Source organism: Eublepharis macularius, chromosome 11, assembly GCF_028583425.1.
Source record: "Eublepharis macularius isolate TG4126 chromosome 11, MPM_Emac_v1.0, whole genome shotgun sequence".
In the NCBI taxonomy this organism is placed as follows: Eukaryota; Metazoa; Chordata; class Lepidosauria; order Squamata; family Eublepharidae; genus Eublepharis; species Eublepharis macularius.
The window spans coordinates 78,777,837-78,798,975 of record NC_072800.1 but is presented as its reverse complement, the minus strand read 5'-3'; the positions used below and the strand labels follow the sequence as shown (position 1 = coordinate 78,798,975).

The window sequence follows — 21,139 nt, the reverse complement described above, 5'->3', positions numbered from 1 at the left end:
GTATCTATTCTGTTTCTCTACTTTCTGTCAAAGTTGTAGTTCCTGAATAAACTCTCTTCATTCACTCCTTAATCAGACTCAATATATTTCCTAAGATATACCAGAGCCTACACTTTCTTCCCCCCAACTGGTTTTCCCCTGCTCATCAAAATTTCCAGAAGTTTTACATCTTTAGGGTGACAGTTGCCTTGTGGAGAAATCAAACATGCCTGAGTCATACAGGTACACTCTGGCAGCTGAAATTCAGGATTGGCCGGGGGGGTGGGGGTGGAAACAGTACAGTCCACTGGTACAAAAATTGTTATGGCAGCAGTTCTACCCAGGAGCTGGGATTCTAAGAGTACAGTGGATCATGTATAATGTCGTTTATAATGCCTGGAATAGACTGTGTGCTCCTTTACATGGGACAGTCTGTCATTGTTACTAACTTCCAACCAGGCAAAGCACGTATAACACCAACTGTGCCCTGAGCCCCAGCAGTTCTGAAATCTGCAGACTCTTCAGGTAAGAGCAGACAAATGGCGTCAGGATCATGGACTGAAATAGCTGCTTTCCCCCATCCAGGAACAGATGTAGAGAAAGCAGAGCATATTTCAAGTGGCCGAAAAACGTCTGCACTGTAATCTGGTTTGCATTCAATCAGACTAGGTATCCTTACCCAAATTTTAGTTATGGAAGAGTTCCCTCCAATCCACTCCCAATTAGCTTGTGTTTTCTATCTCTCAGGAAGTCTGCTGGAAAACATAGTTCTTTGAGAATTTCATGAAGTGGTTGGAGGAGACCAAGGTTGGGAGGAGTTTACTTCTAGCCCTCCTGGGTGGTCTCTCCGTTTTCAAAGGCAAGCACAAGGGAAGGGACCAACAATGGGAGTTCTGTAGGCCTCAACATCATTATGTCTGAGCCATTAATCAAAAGGTTACTGGAAGCTACAATCATGGCAGAAAGGAGCATCTGGGCATGTTTTCCAGAAGTAAGTAGTAAGATTAAGGTATACAAGACTTTTCCTTTCACTAGTTGGCTGTCTCTGCTGCTCAGCAACCTTATTTTCAAGAATATGGCTTGAGAATTGGGCAGGGGGGAGGGATTTGGCAGGGTAGACTGGTTGTGAATCTATTATGAGCCACCGCTGAGCTCTGAAAGGTGGGGGAGTGGGCATAAGGTCAGCTCCTAAAGAGGTCAAGTTTCGGGAAATTCATTAACTTTGTTACCATCCTATTAGGGCTGCCATTCCCCTGCCTGGGGCAGGGATCTCCTGTTCCCACCTCCTCCCCCCTGAACTAACTTACCTGGCCAATGGGGGGGGCGTGCCCCAGGGGCACCCCCTGGTGGTGCAGCACACCCCCGCAGGCTGCCACAATGCACTCCTGCACCCCACAATGGGCCTGTTTTGGGCCAAATCAAGCCGATGGGGGGGGGGATTCAGCCCTTTGGTGAGCACAGGAGCGCACACTGGGCCGCTCTTTGACCTGCATGATGACATCACTTCCCGGAAGAGACATCATCACACATGCCTGGAGCGCGCGCATGAGGACAGACAACCAAGACTGCGGAGGGTGAATTCGAGGTTTCCAGTCCCGTGCTCAAGGGACCTGGCAACCCTACATCCCATTCTGTCTGGTGGAAAGGTAAGTATGAAGTTTTAAAAATTGGACTTTTCTAAGGCTTGAATGAAAGAAATAGTATAATGAACTCCAGTATTTATTGTCTGGACCAATGTAACAACCTTCTTCTTCTTTTTAAAGAAAGGAGTGTTCAAAAATATTTCAGGGAAAGAGAAGAAAGGCACTTTCTTTTCCTTCCTCCCCCTCCCCCCTTTCCTAGTATGTGTTGGTTGGGGTTTCAATCAACAAACCTACAGAGGGCAAGGGGAGGGTAACCTACCTTCTCATCATGGTCCAAATATGAACCACAGCCCTGCATTGTTATTTCTCTTTTTAAAATGCTAGGAAGATCTGTACACAGATCTCCTACCATTTCATCTAGTTAGGCTACAAGGAGGCAAAGCATATGATCAGATGCAGAAATCCCAGGCTCAGTCCCTCATGCTTTCAGTGAAAATATCCTAAGCAGCAGTGCTAAAAGATCTCCATCCTCCTAAAAACCTGGGAGACGTTGTCAATCAGAGTAGATAATACTGAACTAAATAAACCAATAGGTTTATGACGGCTTCATATTGCCTTTACCCATTACAGTACATAAGTTCTCATATTCCTGGGGATTCTATAGATAACAGAGAGTCAGTCTACATGTGCTGGAAGTTGTTTGGACAAATATTCTCGGTCCTGAAAACACTAAATTTGAATTCCAAAAGTAGTGATTGAACTGTTAAAAGAAGGTGGTAACATGGAACTGGAAAACCACTTTCGCCATACTTAAATGTACCTATGTCTCTACCTCATGTCTCCACAACATTTCAACAGCATCTTTTCTGTAAGTTCGAGACAAGGTATGCATGCACTATTTTACAGAAAGCACACACTCCTGAGAGACCCAAATGGTCTTGACTTCTGGATGCACATTTACCTGCACAAGCTTTTCATGGAAACCATTACAGAAAAAAAAGTGACCAACACATTACAGAAATGCCAACATCATTCTTTTCCAGTGACATATGAATCTGACTTTGGTTATAATTAAGGAATTTTGCACAACCAGCTTTTCCACTGCAGATGGAGATCACAATCAGCACTGAGGATTTCTCCTTTTCTTTTTTTAAGTAAAAAATGTGTTCATGCTATGCACTGAACAAGCAGCATTTGCTCTGCAAACAGTAGAGACCAAGATAAATTAAGTCCCCTGGCTAGCCTGTGGCTTTAAAACCACGCAGGTGATGCCAATGTTTCAAATATTATCATGGTTTTGAAAGGCCAGATTGCAAAAACAAACATCAGATGTTTAGCATAAATAAATGGTACAACGCAGATCAATCAATATGTCTGTGTAGCAGTTTGTAGCTGGAGGAAAGTCTTCTGTCAATGACATTAGGGAACATCTATTCCTGCTTTTCCCTTTAAACTTAAGATGTAAACAGCAAGCACTAAGGTGCAATCTAATTACTGTCTGTTCTGCTTAACAATGGAGAGACCTCTAATGTTTCCACTCCTTCTCCTGCTTGTAGGTTACCATTCATATAAATCTAAACGTTCAAAGAGCTGGTAATGACTGGCAGAGGGAGAGGAAAGAGTAGCAGCATCCATATCAGTGATCACCCTATAATTAGGTTTCGAATGGCTTTGCTTTAATCTCTCCCAGTTTTCAACTTGCTGATGTCCATAAGCAATTTCAATTTTTTACAGCCCATATTTCAAAATGGATTAAATTTTTCTTAGCCTACTCATTCTCCAATAAGCTCAAGATAGTGAACAAGGTCCCTTCCCTACATTTTACCTTCACAGTAACCCTGTAAGATGGGAGAGTGAATGATCAACTTAAAGTCACCCAGTGGACTTCATAGCAGAGTGGAGATTTGAACCTGTGTCTCCCCAATTCATGTGGACACTCTAAGCAGTATACCACATTGAGTTATTTATTTTGTAATCTGCTGCTAATGCACAGGTATGGAAATTTTTTAATTTATGTCATTGAACACCTTTAGAAACAACAGGGATCTTGTTGGGATTGTGCTAACATAACAGATGCTATGTTAGTTGGGGCATTTATTGTTATGTGTGTGAATGGTACACTTGTCATATGCTAAAGTTCTCAGTCAATGAGTAAAATAAAAAAAAATTAGTTCAAAGTTTAAACAAAATGAACTGTGAATTTTCTATTCCACTTTACTGCTGCTTCTTAGTTTGATTTAAAGGTCCAATACATATGCATTCAACAAGCCAAACCAACCATGCTTTATGAAGGAGAATGTATTGTGTGGACATGATTTAGTCACTGCATCTGACAGTGATTAGTGCTTATTCAGAAAATAATCTCAGAGAGTGTTCCCTCAGAGTGAATAGAAGCATTCGCCTTACTTTGCCTTAAAGCATCATTCAGAATGGGGCCTATTCTCAGGCTCATGCCTAAGACACAAAGGGAGGGGGTGTTCCTACAGTTTAAATACTAATAGTACCATCATAACCATAGTTACACCCTTCTAAATCCAACTGAGTCAATGGGTTTGGAAGGGTGTAACTCTTCTTAGGATGGCACTGCAAGCCACTGCATACCATTTTACCTTTTTGTCTGTCCCATTCCATTTCTTCCCCAGGAATCTTTGCATTGCTTTGGTTTTTCAAAGCTACTGCTTCATTTATACTTGGAGAGACAAGGACACCACTAATAATTATAAAAAATTCTCTCTGCTAGGAAAGACAATTTTATATTTCCGTAGCCTGAAGTTTCACTGATCCTCATACAACTCACACCACACCTCCCAGGCTCCCTCACCCCCAGTCTTCTTTATCAAATTTGTTTAGCTTTGCATTTTTTTCTTTCAATAAGCAATAAAAATCAGGTGAACGATCAGACACTCATTACAGAAAAGAGCTGTAACCACAAAAGCTGCCTGACACAGTGTGCTACCATTTTCAACTCACAGGATAGTCTACATGCAGGTAGAACACAACTTGTCAGCAACTCACAGATCACTCAATGCAACTTCTGCTACCTTGGGGCCAAGTTCCAGATGGCTAGCTATGTTTGTCTGTTGCTGCACAAATGAAAACAGAGTCTTGTGGCATTAGCTTTCGTGGGCTAGAGCACACTTTATCAGTAAAAAGATGGAGAAGAGGTAACTAAATGAGAATCCTGGTCTACTGACTTGCACATTACATTGGCTTGCAGAGAGGATACCCATGAAGACTGAAGAAAAAAAATCCTGAAGTAAAGCATGCACCAGATCCAAGACTACAGTTTTTCAGAGAACAGTCCTGCATCAAGCTTGTGTGCACTCAGTCCTTTGGAGATTCTTCTCTTCTTTTAACTCTACATCAAGGGCTTTTTTTCTGGCAGTACACGCTGTTACACATTATTAGCACCCTTTTCCGCAGTGCCAGTATCTCTTTGGGCCAGCGGGCTTGGACCCCCAAGACAGTGAATATCTTGAGCACTGGACCTTTTGTTTAAAAAAAAAAAAAGCACAGACTATACCCAACTTGAAAGTCCCTCACACTCCAAAGAAAACTGTTTGTCCTGATAGTCAAGCCCAAAGAGGCTTGGAATTAATTGTGCGTTTCCTAGGATACTGCCAGCCTTGACTACCTTCTACAAAAATTAAGGTGCTACGTGCTTCCTCACCTGTAAGTGCTTTGCCCCTGCCCATTCAGCTGTAGCCATTTGACAGTAAATTGCAAACGCACAATGGAAAACAATAATGATAATCTGCTTAAACAGGAAGCTTCTTTGTAAAAATATATCCCGGCCACAAGGTATGAGGGCTTGTACTCTGATCCTATAGACATGCAAAACTGAAACACGATGACATGATCTTTGCATTATCACATACAACTGAAACGGCATCTCTGTCCCTATCACAATACATTAGTTGCAATTCCACTAGAAAACCTCTCTGCAAATGTAGGTGGGAAGCGTTGTGCTCTGTAATCGCCTTAAGGCATTTAGGATGCCAAGTAGATGGACTGTCCCCAGCTCCACTTACCATTTTAGTCATCTTCTACCGTATCTATTGCCTCACATCAACTTTGGGCAATACCTCAAAACTGCACCTGGCAAAGATGCACAAGTCTATCCGTTGAACCACATAACTCAGAACAGCTTTATACTGTCCTTGTCATGACCTTGTGCTGGCAAAAACTGTTTATGTGCCCCATCCTATGTATTTATTCACTCTGCTGTTGTGTCCTGGACCACAGAAGGTACTGTATTATCAATAAAGAAGTTTCTCGTTATCCTCACCAGTAACTCCTAGCTACATTAATGCCTGTGCATTGCATCCATTAAATCCAAAGTTAGCAGCAAACAGAAAATAGTTAATTTTATAATCTAGCCAAGTGGCTTCAGTGTTCTCTTTGCTGCTGGTGCTTTCACCAAAACGGAATGAGGCAGCCCCTCATCATGTGCAGCTATTTGAGACACCAGGCCTTATGGAACACAAGAGTTGGCCCTTTGTTTTTCAGTATCAGTGACTACTCTTTTGTTCAGCACAACACCCCCCCACACACACCTGCGCTGTAGATCTTTTTTTTTTTAACCTATCTATAATGTTACACTGTTCACTTTCCCCAGGAATATAAAGCAAGCCCACAATCATTTTCATCATCACTATTTAAAAAATAATAGTTTTAATAGAAGGCCATCTTTTAACCAATCCATTAACAAATTACTCTCCATGAGTATTCAATGTTTATTTTTCATTCAGGTCTCTTGTGACCTAACATTTAGTTACATTTATGACCAAGGCAACAAACTTCCCAAGATACCACTCCATCTAAGTTTCCCTTCCTCATCCTGAGCAATGGCTGCATTAATTTAGGCTTCATTTCACACACTGTGCACGTAAAAACCAGCAATAAATAAGAACACTCAGAAGACCATACCTTTACACTCGTGATGAAACCAAATATGTTAAGCTCTCAAAATTACTTGACACATTCATAGTAAATGTGTATTATTTGGCCGAATAACGAAGATGATCACAAGCTACTGTGAGAAATTAGCAAATTACTATGTTCCATCCATCACTGCAACTTACTTCTTGCAAGACCCGCTAGGCTGTCAGAATTTTTAAAATAGCAGGCCAACAGGAAATGGTGAGACAAAAGGAGGAATGTAAGCCTTTTATTTTCTACATCAGAAATCATGCAACTTACATGGGAACTAGAAGCTTTACAAAGAAACACAACAAGATCACCCCAGGCCCTTACAGAATGATGCATCTGCCAATGAGTATCAAGACTCTTTTTGTCCTGATAAGTCATCACTTGTACGTGCACCAAGCTTGTAAAAAGCTGTGAAGACTGTAGAGATATTTTTATAAATATGGGACTGAATTAAAAGTTCGCTGCTACTTACTTGGGCCACTCCGGCAAAGGATAATTCATCTGGTTAAAGGATTTTTATTTACCCTTGAATGCAGCAATTCTCTTAATTTGCAAATATACAACACCTATATAGTTATAATGATGGTTTCAGTCACTGCAAAGGACACAGGATATGAATTCAGGGAGAAAATAGAGGGGCAAGATCATTCATGGTTTTTGAAGTAGGATCATTTTCTCGATTTAGTTTACTTCCGTTTTATCCATTGTGCTGTTAATAGATAACATTTCTGTGCAACACATACAATCTAATAAAGAGTTAATAGAAAGACTGTTCTTGTTCTAAATATTAAGCTTTCTGATTTCTTCTTATAAAGATTACATGCAGCTGTAAAAAGGAAGCTGCCCTCTTTACGCGGATTTGCTCTTTCGGCAGGCATTTTCATACAAACTTTCATTTAAAAAATGCTCCCTTTCACATGTGTCAGTACGAGCTCAGACAGTTCAGCACCAAGTCTTTTAAATACTCCATTCATCTCAATTAATGGATGCTCTGTGAGTGAGTAACTGAGACAAGGGTATTGGGGGGGGGGGGTTTCAGGTGACTGAAGAAGGACAAAATTTAATAGTCAGGCTATTATCAGTTTCCAAATACTTTTTAAAGGGCTTACAAAATGAGGGAGGAGCAACCTCCCCAAAATCTAAAGCTCTTCAGCATGATCACATTTTTATTATGAAAAAAATTTAATACAACTTGGCAGGTAGAACAGTGCAAGCAGTTAAATAAGTGATTCATTCCTTTGAATGAACATTTTTACCTGAAGCCCAAATATCTTTTTGCTAACAGTGCTGTGATTCATTTCTTTGCTTTCCTATACTTCAGCCAGCTTTACCCCATTTAGATATTTTTGTTGGAAAGAGGCAACTCGGTTATTTATGTAATTCTCCACTGTGTAGATACATAGTCATGAATTCCATATTTTTCTCCCCCTCATTCTAAACTGAAGTTCAGCCACTGCAGCTAATGCTTTTGATACAATCTCAAATTGTTGTCATTACTATGGATGAGTAGAAATCAGAGATAATCATAGAAGTGTGGAAGAGCAACTCAAAAATAAGATATAAAGTTTTAATCAATTTTAATTTTATCATCCAATCCAATCCTTCTTTTCAAGCAGCATGGAGGGGAGGGGGAAGATAAGTCTTGCACATCCTAAAGCAAGCCATCGGTCTATTGTAGGAGAGAAGATTTGTCCCCGAATTCAGCCCAAGATAGAAAACACACATTTATTTCCTCCCTATTGCAGGGCAATGGAAATCCGCACAAGCTCAACAGTGTCATCCTTAACACTGTCTTGCAATTTCATTAGTCTTCATAGAAATTTCATTATGTTATAATCTCATTTCTCAAGACATCTCTTACAGCATGTATTTTGTTCTCATTTTGCCAGACCTTTTTAGTCAACCAATGTTTATACCACCTCCTTCTCCTGAGCCATAACGCTGCATTTCCCTTTTTTAAACTTCTCTCACTGCCTCATATCTAGTCTATCCCTGGAGAACTCCTCCCTCCAAACAATGAGTCATTTTAATTGCTACTGTGAACTATTAAACAAGAAAACATGGAAAAATTCCAGCCCACATATTTTCTCTTTTTTCTTCAGTACATTTACCAGTGTCTGAAAGTTTCTTTATTTGCGCATCAAGACACTGCCATTTTCATGTGCTTTTGTCTCCAAGACAATCCTATTGTCCTTTAAACAAGTCTTTAGGTGGTTTGCATCCCATTTTTACAAACTGAATTCCAAGTCTACTCTTTTATTCTAGTTATCAAAATCTATAACTGGGGCAGGGGGAGACACAAAAACAAAACCTAGTTATGTTTTTAAAAGATATTATGCATTAAACAGCAAATTCTTTCAAATCACTGAACCCACTTTACTGATGCCAACATACACTACAGACATTAAAATAAGAGCTACAAAAAAAACCCATTACGATTATACAAAAAATTACAAAAACAGTATTTGAGTACTGGAACTTATTTTAGGCGGCTTTTAAGAAATGGTAAATAGAATTAGAAGACAAGATTTTTATTTTTCAGACTTATGGAGCAATTATATATCCCTCAATTACAGCTGTTTACCAATAGTTCTAGACAGGAGGCCATTTTTGTCTTCTAACAAACTGGTAACAATCGTGTACATATTTCTTTTTGGAAGTGGGACTCATTTTCTAATCATGCATTTAGAATTCTGGTCTGTGAAAACACACCTGCAGTGTAATAAAGACATATTTTGATTTATCATCTCTTGAATATTCAAAATCATGCTTACACTCACCATAAAACCTCCAGTAAGATCTTTACCAAGAGCATGATCCAGCAGCTAAAGTTAAATACTTTACATTCCCACTGACTATAAGAGGAGAACAAAATATCACTTTAGATTTGGCTGGTTTGTGCCCCAAGTACAAAGCAATTATCAAGTAACTTTGGACAGTACAAATCATGCAGCAAAATTTCTGCTGAATTCCTCACAGAAATCCAAAGACCGCCACCGCAAATTCTATTATTCTAACTATATCCTAATTTTTAATTATTCATAAAACGTTACCTTGCCTTCTCACCTTAACTCTTTTTCAGGCAATTCCTATGAGCAAAGTGTTTATCAGGGAGCGGGACACAAAACCAAACTACACAACATACATCAGAGATATACATTGCAACACAAACTTAAAAATATAACACTGAGCAGTGTTAGAAATCCTGCAGGTCAAAAAGCAAGTGATATTATCACACAGACATCAATCTCTTTAGTTTCATGTCAGTCATTATCGGTTAAATATAAGCTCACCTTACAACATGATATATGAATGCATTATATGTTAGGCAACTGAAGAAGACTCAGCTTTTATATACATAACTTCAAGCATTTGTCATTTGAGCAGCTAGTTTGTATATTTCATTTTCTTACACTGTTCAAAGTCAGGCTCACCAAACACTTTTTGTGTCTGTGTGAAAAGTGGACACGTATATCTCAGAAGGTGTATGCATTGACAGCTTACATATTAAAAGAAGATCTATTGCAGACAGTAAAATAGACCTTGTAGTGAAGTAAATACTGAAATAATTACAAGTCTTTAAAGAAGATGTTCTGATACTGTCAGAAAATACTGAGGAAAACTACATTTGTTTAGATCCCATAAAAACTTCATTCATTCACACAACTTCATATATGGTTATCACTCTAATGAACTTCTTTTTTATTCTAACCAGAAATTGTACAGCCCCTTTCGGTGACAATCTGGTCAGTTCTGAAACTCACATGCTCTGTTATAAAACTAGAAAATTCAACAGGTTGAACAGTGTGTCTTTAAGATACAGATTTTGTTGTCAAAGTACATAGAAATGTATTTTTTTAATAAACAAGGTCTTATGCATCTCCAAGAAGAGACTGTAGACTCCCAACAGTAAGAGTCAAATAACGGTTCACAAAAGTTTGCACTCTAGAACATAATTCTTTTAAACTAGTCAATCCAATTATTTTCCTCATATAGTCACCAAAGCTTGGAGCTACCGATGTATTTCCAACAGCTGCCACTCCAAACATACACGAAGCGATACTTTCCAAGAGTAATCCTTTCTTCTTGCAGCAGCACTTATAAAGAGGCAGAAGGAACTATTAAACAGGGACGACTGTTCATTACCGAATTTTCAAACTTACAAGCTTAGAAACAGAGGTACCCAGTTGAATCAGCTTGTAAACCAATCCATGCACGGGAATTTGGACTGAAATGAATTATTGATTCATTTCAAAAGCCTAGTTTAGGATGCCATTAAGTTTTACAATTCCTAGAAAGCACATCAAACTGACACAAGCTCTCAGGATATACAGAATTACAGGAAGAATGTAGAACCTCAAAATATTTAAAGCACTGACTTAACCAAAAGAATTTGGGGGAGATTTAACAAAACATTGAAACTTCAGGTTCAGTAGTTTAAATTAACAAATCATGTTAGGTTTTTCTCCTAATTGGTATTTCAATTATTATTTCAAGAGAACTCAGGATATTTCTAGAAGCTCCTTTTGAAATAGAATTTACAAGAAGCAAAATGTTTTTTTTTTAAATGGTAGCCTAGCCACGTACATTAAGATGACATAACACATCTAACAGTGATTTATGTATATGCTTCCCTGTCAACACACATGTTTGTTTAACTTGGGTATGGGTCACTCACTGCTGTGGAAAGCTTGAAAAGAAAATTATGGGTATAGCACAACTTAAGAAAGGTTTGGTTAATTTAGAACAGTGCCTCTAAATCATCCACCAAACTCTGGAACTGAGAAATCTGTAGTAAAAGAAGAAAAACGCTAGCTTGTGTAACTGATATTTAAGGCCTCTAACAGTCAAAACTGCTTAATATCCAGAGATGGAAGAAACATTCCCATCACAGCTATGAAAAGATCAGTCTAGAGGTGATTGAGTGAGCCGACAGAAACTTATCTAAGGCCTCTGTAACAGTGACAGCTATAGACTAGGTGGAATTTACTGCTCTGATAAGAGACTTGGGGTGGAGCATCCTTGAAACAGGACACACCTTCACTGAGCGGGATTCTGGCTTACCTTGGGCTTGTCTTAGTTATTCAACTTCCAACTATTTCAAGCATCTGAATAGTAACTGTGGAGACAAGCATTAGCAGTCTGCCAGCAACATCTCATTCTTCGCTTTATGAGAAAACTGGGCAGCTTTGGGGAAAACCTTTAATCCCATGGCAGACTTTCAGCTTTCTATGACATTCGGAAGCTCTGCTATTTCTTTTCTGGCTTAGGATAATTACTCATTTACCGTTTATAGAACGCTGGTTGCCTTCAGGAACCGAAGCAACATTACTGCACTCCCCAAACTTTAAACACAACAAACCTTGGCAAAAGGTTTATTCACAAGGCACAGAGATGCCAGCCTGCCGGATGCAACCTGTCAGTCAGCCCACTGGAGAGTTCATCTCTCTTTCTCTCTCTTTTCTCCCACATATCTGCTTTGACTGCATTTCTGGCAGCAAGCAAAGTGCTTCTCCCCCTTTCCACCCCACCTCTGCCTGGAAAATAGTATTTTGGGATACAACACATGGGATTCGTGCAAGTAGGGCACGATGCCCCACAAACCTCCATTTGTACAGAACAAAGTGCTATGTGTCACTCTGTATACAGCAAAAGTCTGCACCTGCCCCGTCACAGGCGAATAGACAGAGATTATTAGTATTTTTTTAAAGAAAGAAAAATCCTGCCAAAGCTCTGGCTTCTTTTACTGCTCTCGGACTGCTCCAGCTATTTACCCCCACATCACTTGATATAATTTTATCTCTGAAGGGGTGAAAGAAAGCACCTGCTCTCCACATCTTATCTTGTGCTGCGGTATTTTGATTCCACCACATAGAAAGACAGAAAGAAAAGGGCTCCCCCCTCCCTCATTTGGTTTCCTAGCAGTGCAATCCTATGTAGTCTTACTCCAGTCTCAGCCCCTTGATTTAAACGGGCTTAGAGTGGAGTAACTTGGCACAGGATTGCATTGCAAGTTTATCAACAAATCTCCCAGGTCAATATAACCCCCCTTTTCAAGGCACAATCGGGCTGCCCAATATGACCTGAAGGAATTTCCGAGGTAAAAGAAATTTCTGAGGTAAATTTGGTTTTCTAGGTCTATAAACAACTCTCCCGTATCAATATAATCCCCCTTTCAAAGCAAGCTCGGGCTTCCCAATATTACCTTCCTGTGGGGATTTCTGAGGTAAACGCGAATTTCTGAGGCAAACGCCTGTTGGTGCAAGCCAGAGCCCTAATGAAAAGACACAAACCTGAAGGGGGGCAAAAAAAAAAAAAAGTAAACGCAAAAGCGCGCTTTACGATGTTGACCGACGCAGGAGGCAAAAAAGAAAAAAGGCGGCTAAAAGAGCTCAGCCACGAAAGCGAAGCGGCGCTTACCTTTCCTCTTGGATCGCCTCCGCCTCCTTCTCTTCGACTTGCATTTCAGTTGCCCGCTCGGACCTCCCGAGGCTCGGCCGGTGCCCAGGACGGAGGTCATCGCCGGAGAGAATAACGGGCCGGGAGTATAAAAAGCAGAGGAGGGGAATCAAAAGAGTCTCTGTCGTCTGAATTGCAAACCCTCTCCTTCCCCCGCCGCCCCTTCTGCCTGGCGGCTGCGGACTTTCCAAAGCTCTGCAGTTGCAAAAGGCTTGCTTTGTCCGCCGGGTTCAAGTGGCCGGGAGCTTCAGCGCCGGCGTCTTTAAAAGCTGGGGGAGAGAAAACTGGCGGACAGGTAGAGGCAGGCGGAGAGAGGCGGGAGGGGGGTTGGTGGAAGCCAAGCCGGCCAGGCGCTTTCGCCCCCCTCCCTCCGATAGATCCCACTCCTTCGCTCCCTCGCAGGGCGCCTGGCTTTATCGGGGCTGCAAATGCACGGCGCAGACTTTCTTTCTCCCCCCCCCCTTTTCTTTTCTTGCACCTCTGCTAGTTGTTTGGCACCAGCAGCCACTTGGAAGCCAATCATGCAGGCAGCGTGTCTTATTTGCTGCTGCAAAGTCTAAAGGAGATCCAATCGCCACTGCCGCCCGCCTCTGACATCACACCAGCAGCCCCCCTTTCGCCAGCCAGCCAGCCCCTGGGCGCGCTTGCAAACTCAGCTCCGGGGGGGGGGGGGACCGGAGGGGCCCGGGACCGGAGAGGAAAGGAGGTCGAGTATTTGAGGGGGGTAAAAGAAAAGCAACTCGCCAGAGCTGCCACCCGGAGACAGCCCGACCCTGAACATCTTTTTAATAACAATAAGTTTATTGCAATTAGCCGTTGGCCGTAGCAAATTTTTACAATTAACAAATAAAATATGCAGTTGATAGCGACTCTATAAACTCCAAGGACTACAAAATATCAATACAACTACAGCAAACAATACCCTAGGACCATAAGATAAATATCTTAGAACATTACTAGAACATTTTTAACTGAGTTTAGAAAAAAAAAACATGTCAGCTTGCATAAAGTTGCAATTTTAGCAGAAAGATTACCAAGCTCCTGCCCCCACTGGAAAAAAGGAACGGCAGTCATCCTCGCCTTTGGAAGAAACTTTTTTAGGGCTGCCAGCCTCTAGGTAGTGACTGGAGATCTCCTGGAATTACAACTGAGCTCCAGGCAACCGAGATCAGTTCTCCTGGAGAAAGGGGCTGCTTTACAGGGTGGACTCTATGGCATTACACCCTGCTGAGGTCTCTCCCCTCCTCAGACCTTGCTCTCCCCAGGCTCTACCCCCCCCCCCCCAAATCTCCAGGAATTTCCCATTCCTATGCAAGATCAGAAAGGAAGTGATTAATTAATACGGAATTGGGTGGGGGTACTATTTCAAGCCTGGTTGCTTTCACATTCTCTCAATTTTGCTTCCCCTTAAAATAAGGAGGGCAGATGCAAAGGAGAAAAAAAGTTCCTTTAAGAAGAGTGTCTGGAGGAGATGCCAGCAGTATAAGTTGTCATGTTTCGGTTGAGGAGAAATTGCACTCCTGCTATATAACTGTTAAAGGCACAGGAGCCTTGTAGACCGCATGGATTCTGTGTCATGCATGGTGTAAGGAAAGGACTCAGAATACTATCCCTTTAATGGTGACACAGAAGGGAATTTAAGGAGCTGCAAATTCTCTCGACATCAAATACTGCGTCATCAACAGTTCCCCATTATTAAAGCCCTGGTTTCCATTAGTTTAAACCACAGAGATGACAAAAAACACATTCTGAATGCTGTGGTAGCAAGAAGAGATGGGCAATCTCAGCTGTGTGGATGGGGAGCGGCTTTTCTCACCCCTGCATTAAAAACTGTTGGAATCTCCTCTTCTGCATGGCTCTTAAAGCTACAAGAACCCTGCCTTCTTTTATATCTAGTCACCTTATAAATCTATGTCGAACGTAGATCTGGCGACCAAGAATGCTGCCATTATTCTTCCCTCTCATTAGCTATTTAATTGTTTGTGCTGTGCTAAGGGTGATAGTAAAGGAGAACATGCACATATCTTGAGTTTTTTAAATTATTTGATCTTGGGGGGAAAAGTCACTATGGCTCTGTCATCCCCCATGGAGACTAAAATTAGGTTATAAGAAATATCTTTTTGCTTAGTTCACATTGAAGCATGAAAAAATGAGTAAAAGAGGAGGCCCATAACTGCTGCAATTAGGAAATGAAGCCATGATGCCATAGAGGGATTTCGGGAAGCCAAGAAGTTTTTGCCCATCTTACTCCATACAGATACTGCTGGATTTATGAATTTTAGAAAAACGAGGTGTGATCAGATTCGCTTAATTTCCAGTTCTAGAACATGGGTCTGAAAACATGTTGAATTTCTGCAGGATTGTGAACAAAGTGTGAACAGTACCAAATTTCACAAGTCAATGCATACTTCCCTTAAAATACACCAGCAAAAGTTAGGATTCCCCCTCCGCCCCCGGTTAAAAAGTGCTTAAAGTTAAAAAATAAAATTTCTTTATTGTGCTTCTGACAGTGGAGTCTGACCTGGCTGTGTCAGTAGGAAATGTTCATGAGCAAAGCTATCAGAATGTTTGCAGAGGAATCTTCTGTGCAGGAAGGGAAAAGTTAGTCTGTCTGAGATTAAAACAGGAGCAGACTACCCATTTAATTTACAGGGAAAGTTCCTGGTAGGCCACTGCCCTGGAGGGTCACTACAACCAGGAGGAAGCAGACCCAACCCCAAGTAGTTTTGCCAGGGTATCAGGGGCCACTCAGACCAGACCTGACCAGCAGTGCCAACTATGAGTGCTGGGTTATCAGTTGCCTCCTGCTAGTGTTGCTGGACCTGCTTATTGTTATGGTAGGAAAAAGTGTGTGTGGAGAGGGAATTGTACCCTAACCCAGAAGTGATGGCACCTTCAGTCAATGCTCTAGGAACTCCTAAACCTCTATGATAAAGACCACAGAGATTTGGAGGGGATTCCTAGAGTGTTCTGGGTTCAAACGCAATTCCCTTTCTCTTGTCTTGGCAGTTAGCATTGAGGGGCTATTGAGTTAGAGTTGTCAGTCCCTCCGCAGGACAGGGAATCCCCCACCCCGCCTCTTATTTCCCGCTGTTGCTCTGAGTGGCAGCAGGAGAAGAATATTTAACACTGCCGTAGGACCAATCCTAGAGATGTCACTCTAGTGATATCAAAAAGAGTCCAGTAGCACCTTTAAGACTAACCAATTTTATTTTAGCATAAGCTTTCGAGAATCAAGTTCTCTTCATCAGATGGACTCTTTTTGATATCACTAGAGTGACATCTTTTTGATTTTACTACCACAGACTAACACGGCTAACTTCTCTGCACTCTAGTGATGTCACTCTCTAGGAATCACTGGAAACTCTGTGTCTTGTAGCACTGCTGAGGCCGCTCAATCTAGTTTAGCAATTTTAACTTTCCAGTCCAACGTTGGGAATGAACTAGCACACACAGCCTTGGGAGATTAACTTACGTTGGGCAGATGGACGACTGGAAAGAGGCTGGATGTTGAAAGGCAAGATAATTGAAGAAGGGGAATAAAGTCAGGAGTGACCTGAGGGGAACAAGAACTCTGGGGGAGGAGAGGTGCTTTTTAGGGGCACAGTGGATGAGTTATTTAAGGCAATAAGATTAAGCTAACCAGTCAATACGTTGGTTGCAGGCTTCGAGTACTTTTTTATAAGCTGAAACCTAGGGAAAAGAAAGAGTACAATCTAACTGTAAAGGTGTAGCAGTAAATAGATCTGTATGAACTGACTACACAAAATGTCTATTTTGAGCACTAGACTGTCCTGAAGTACAATTTTAAAGCAACATTTGATACATTTAAAAAAAATTATAAATGCAAAATTTGAAGTATAGAATTCTGCCACATTTTTCATTTTATCTTATGTGTATGGACTGCATTTCTACGTACTTCTTTACCAATCCGTTTATTGAGGGATATTAACTAGAAGCAAAATTATTGACACAGAGCCAAGGGGGAAAAAAAGTAACGGAAACCACAGTCACCCCTCCCACTCTGCTAAATAATGAACAATCACTTCTATATCTGCATTCTGACCTAGGAAAACAAGAAGTTCCTCCTTACGGGAACCCCATCTTAAATTAAATAAATAAAACCCAAACTCTGTCTCAGTCTCAATCTAGGTTATCTCCCCTGCTGTGAAATGATCTATTCTTTCCCAATTATTGTGAATTTGGTCCTTCAAATGCTTTGTGCCCCTGAAGCTTCATTGCGTTCTTGGGCAAGTTTTAATTAAAAACATTCAGAAGATGTATTGGCAGCTGGTGTAGCTGTGGGTTTTTTTTGGGGGGGGGGTTTGGATCCATGCAGCCTGACCCTGTTCATGCTTCCTCTGGAGTAAGTCCTAATATCAATACATCTTAGATCCAAACTAGATGAAAATGTCTTTAAAATTGACTGTACCGACTGACATTGTGTAGTCCTCCTTGAGTCTCTGAGAAAGGCAGCTTATAAACAACATCAATAAAACAAATGAATAAAATAAAAATGCATCCCCTTGTTGCTTTAAAAACATGAAAAACAATTTTGGGGAAGTGGAGGGCTGTGAACCTCAAGTCAGAACTGTGTGCGTGTGTGCGTGCGTGTTTAACCTTTTACTTGCTGGCCAAGATAAGAGCACTACCTACCTTTTCCTTGTCCATGAAACTGCTTTAAAAAGTACAGGCCAAGACAAGTTTTTTTTTTCCTGGTCAGCTGGTAACTCTGCTCCTTCCTAGCTATGTGTGATAACATGGAGTGCTACATTAAAGGAGGGGGGAGTCGTGCTGCCCACTTTCTTTCTAATGCCAGAAATCTGAGTGCAGACTGTATTTGCTCAGCTCTGACCCCCTTCTCTTCATTATTGCCTACTGGCGCACTCTTTTGCTCTGCTGGCTTATGATGGTGGTCAGCTCAGCTACCTAATATTTGAAATCGAGAAGATTCTCTAAAGCAGTGAAGCAGGGCAGAAATGCAATCCTCAGCCCGTACAGGTGAGACACTAGAGTTTCTCTGCTGCAATATTCCTGCTCTAATCCCCTCTTGCCCTACTTTCATGAAAGGGCTGCTGACAGTGCGACTATATGCAGAGTGAGACTATAGCTTGGGAGGCCAGTCATCTAAGGGGCTTCTGGGAAGAAAGAAGGGAGCTGAATCCATACCGACTGGTTACCATTTGTTATCACCAGGAAGGGAAGAAATTACTCATGGCAGCTGAGCCGGTCTCTGTGCCTTTGAAGTTGATCTGATTTTGCACATCAAGTGGTATCATTGGGGGCCTTTTTTGCTGCATTGCAATTTGCAGGTTTGAAGCAATGATAAAGACCTTTTGAACTGTCATTAACCTGTAAGCAGAATTCAAAAAGTAAAAAGCGCTTTTCTGCAAATGCAGCCAAAGATGTAACAACAGGGTAGGTTTTGACTCCCTGCAGTAATCTGTCCCCTTTGCAGACTGAAGGGTTGCACTTTCCTTGCCCTTTTTCTACAAAACATAAAAAGGGAGTGGTCATTTTTACAACGAAAGTTGAGCTCAAAGTACAGACTTTTAGGGATAGACATGGAGCTTGACAATGAAAATTGCATAGGTATCTTCAAATCCAAGTAATATTTCACAGGAGATGGATTCTTATATGGAGGACGACAAGCAAGTTAAAGATGGAAAACCACTTTACTATTGCTACTGTTAAAGAACATCAGAAGAATCCGGCTGGCTGAGAAGAAAGGCCTCCAATGGTGGGAGATCAGATACTTCTAGGAATTAAGCAGGCCCTGAAGGCAACATCTCTCTCCCTGCCCCATCCAGCTGCTAGAATTCAAAGGCATAGTGCCACTGAATCTGGAGGTTCTATTTACTTGTCATGGATAATAGAAGTTTAGAACAGAAGAACAGAAGAGTAACCCTGTCAGCTGCAATGCAGACTTATCTCTCCTTTGGGGGCTGGATGCAACAGGCTGAACAGGATGCTCTCCAGCCCTCACCCAAACAGATGGCACGTGTCACAAAATATAGAGTGTAAAGTGAACAGATGTCTAGAGCTGCCACGGCCTCCCAGTAGAAAATTCCCTCTCGACTCCCCACATGCCATCCAGGCCCAACTGAAATGTCATGTGGAATCCAATTGTATGGCTTGCTGTTGCCATGAATGGCTCAACAATGTACTGGTGGTTTTCTGAGCTCCATATTTTTTTCCCCACCATCCAGGTCCTCACATCCTGTCCACCCAAAGAGCTCAGGGCAGTGTGTGTATTATGTGGTCTCTTCAGAGACAGTCTTCGTGATTCTGAGGCCTTGGCAAAAGTCCCAGATGGGGGCCCAGAATCACTGCAACCCCCAAAGGAGGAGCAGCTTGCACTGTGAGAGGCAGGTGGGAGCAGCTGCTGCAGTGATGGATGGGGTGGGGGGCTGTGGGGAGGGCAAGGCCCTCTCCAGGGCAGTTTTTGCCCCCCTGCCCACCCCTGATAACTGGGCACAAGGATGAAGCACCTGTCAGCTGTCAGGGGGCACTGCCTTACAGAGATTGCCCTGACTGCTGCCTGAAGCCCCCAAGTGTGGGGCCTGGCATAGTCATCCTGGTTACCCTGTAACTAAGACTGTCCCGGGTCTCTCCCACCCACATTATATCCTCATAACAATCCCATGAGGTAGTTCAGACTAAGACTGGAAACACGAGATGAATTACTTGTGAAGAGCACTTGACTGGTCCTGCAAACATCCCTGGGTGTGGTAGTCTTCCAAGCAACTGGAGGAAAACCAGGCGAAGTGGATTTTCTTGCAAAGAACAGTCGCTCAACTGGAGAGATTCTCTCTTTCAAAAATCCAGTCTGCAGGTTTTCCTTCAGGACCTCAGAGATGTGGGGGGAGGGAATCCGTGCTGTGATTTCCTGCTGGGAGAAGAAGAATGAGAAGGACTGGGTTTCTCTCTCGTTTGCAAAACACCTCAGCTTTTTTCCTGCCTCTTATGTCATTCTCAACCTCTCTCCACCCCCATCCTGAGCTCCCAGAGGATTTTTAAAGAGAGGAAGAGAGAGTGTGTGTATGAGAGAGAAAGTCCCTCCAGTTGCGATTCTCCCCAGCCGAGCTGAGATTCCATTGAGCGGCTGGTTTTTTTAAAACTACAATTCCCAGGGATCCTTGCAGGATCTGACACTCTCCCGTGTGTCTCATGTATTTTGACCCTAACAGTGAGTGGTTGACCAAATCCTAGTTCTCCTTTCCCTTCTTGATAAGGAAGCCACTACTTTTATCACTATGCTCTAGTGGTACATTAACCCTCTTCCAGGAAAATTAGGGTCCCCAAAATTTTCTCCCCTTTCCTTCTTGGCGGCTCTGAATCTCAAGAGATAAGCCTTTGGGAAGAGGCTGTGGCTCTATGGTAGAGCATTTACTTTGCATGCAGAAGGTCCTCAGGTTTAATCCTCGGCATTGCCAGTTAAAGGATCCACCAGGAGGGTGATATGACAGACCCAGCCTCAGACATTGGACAACTGCTGTCAGTCATAGCAGACAATACTGACCTTGAGAGAAGAAAGGCTCAACTCAGTACAAGGCAGCTTCATGTGACATGATTCTGCAGCTTTGGTGCAACTAGGCAGTCCTCGGTGTGCTCACTGCCTGCATGGGAGAGATTGCCTGGACCCTGTTTATGCTGCCTTGAGTTCTTTGGAAAAATAGTCTTACCCCGTTTTAGCAAAACTGTTTCAAAGCGTCTCCCAGCATTAGGGACCATGGCTGAGGTCTACAGCAAAACATCAGCATCTCCAATGAAAAGATCAGGGCTGGGAAAGACTGCTGAGACCCTACAAAATTGCTAGTCCCCCAATATTTGCCATAATGGACTGGTAGAGAGGAGCTCAACTTTTGATAAAGTTGGTTTTTCTCTAAAGAGGGATGACTGGATATCATTTTCCTGATACCAGTATGTGCAAGTTGAACATAAGAGATCAAACTAGTACCCATACAAACAGGATTATTCTTTAGAACCATATTGGTCTCCCTCCCCTGGTCCCCACAAAAGCAAACAATTAGATTGCACCAAGTTTAGCCAGCTGCAAAATATTTAGACTTTCTGTCTCCTTTGTCAGGTACCTTTAAAATGCCCAAACTGTTTCCATCTTCTCCCCAAACAGATGACAAAAAATCTGCAGCTAGTAGCCATCAACCATCAAGGCTCACTAAATA

The 21,139-nt window shown here is 42.0% G+C and overlaps 1 protein-coding gene across 1 annotated transcript in view; it reads right to left on the bottom strand.

Annotated features, from left to right (window-relative positions):
• ADARB2 (adenosine deaminase RNA specific B2 (inactive)) overlaps positions 1-13,014 on the bottom strand; it is a 442,544-nt gene extending 429,530 nt beyond the window's left edge. The window contains exon 1 of the mRNA XM_054991693.1: positions 12,915-13,014. Coding sequence (XP_054847668.1) covers positions 12,915-13,014 — 100 coding nt within the window. The remainder of the gene's footprint in view (positions 1-12,914) is intronic.
• Positions 13,015-21,139: the final 8,125 nt, after the last annotated feature.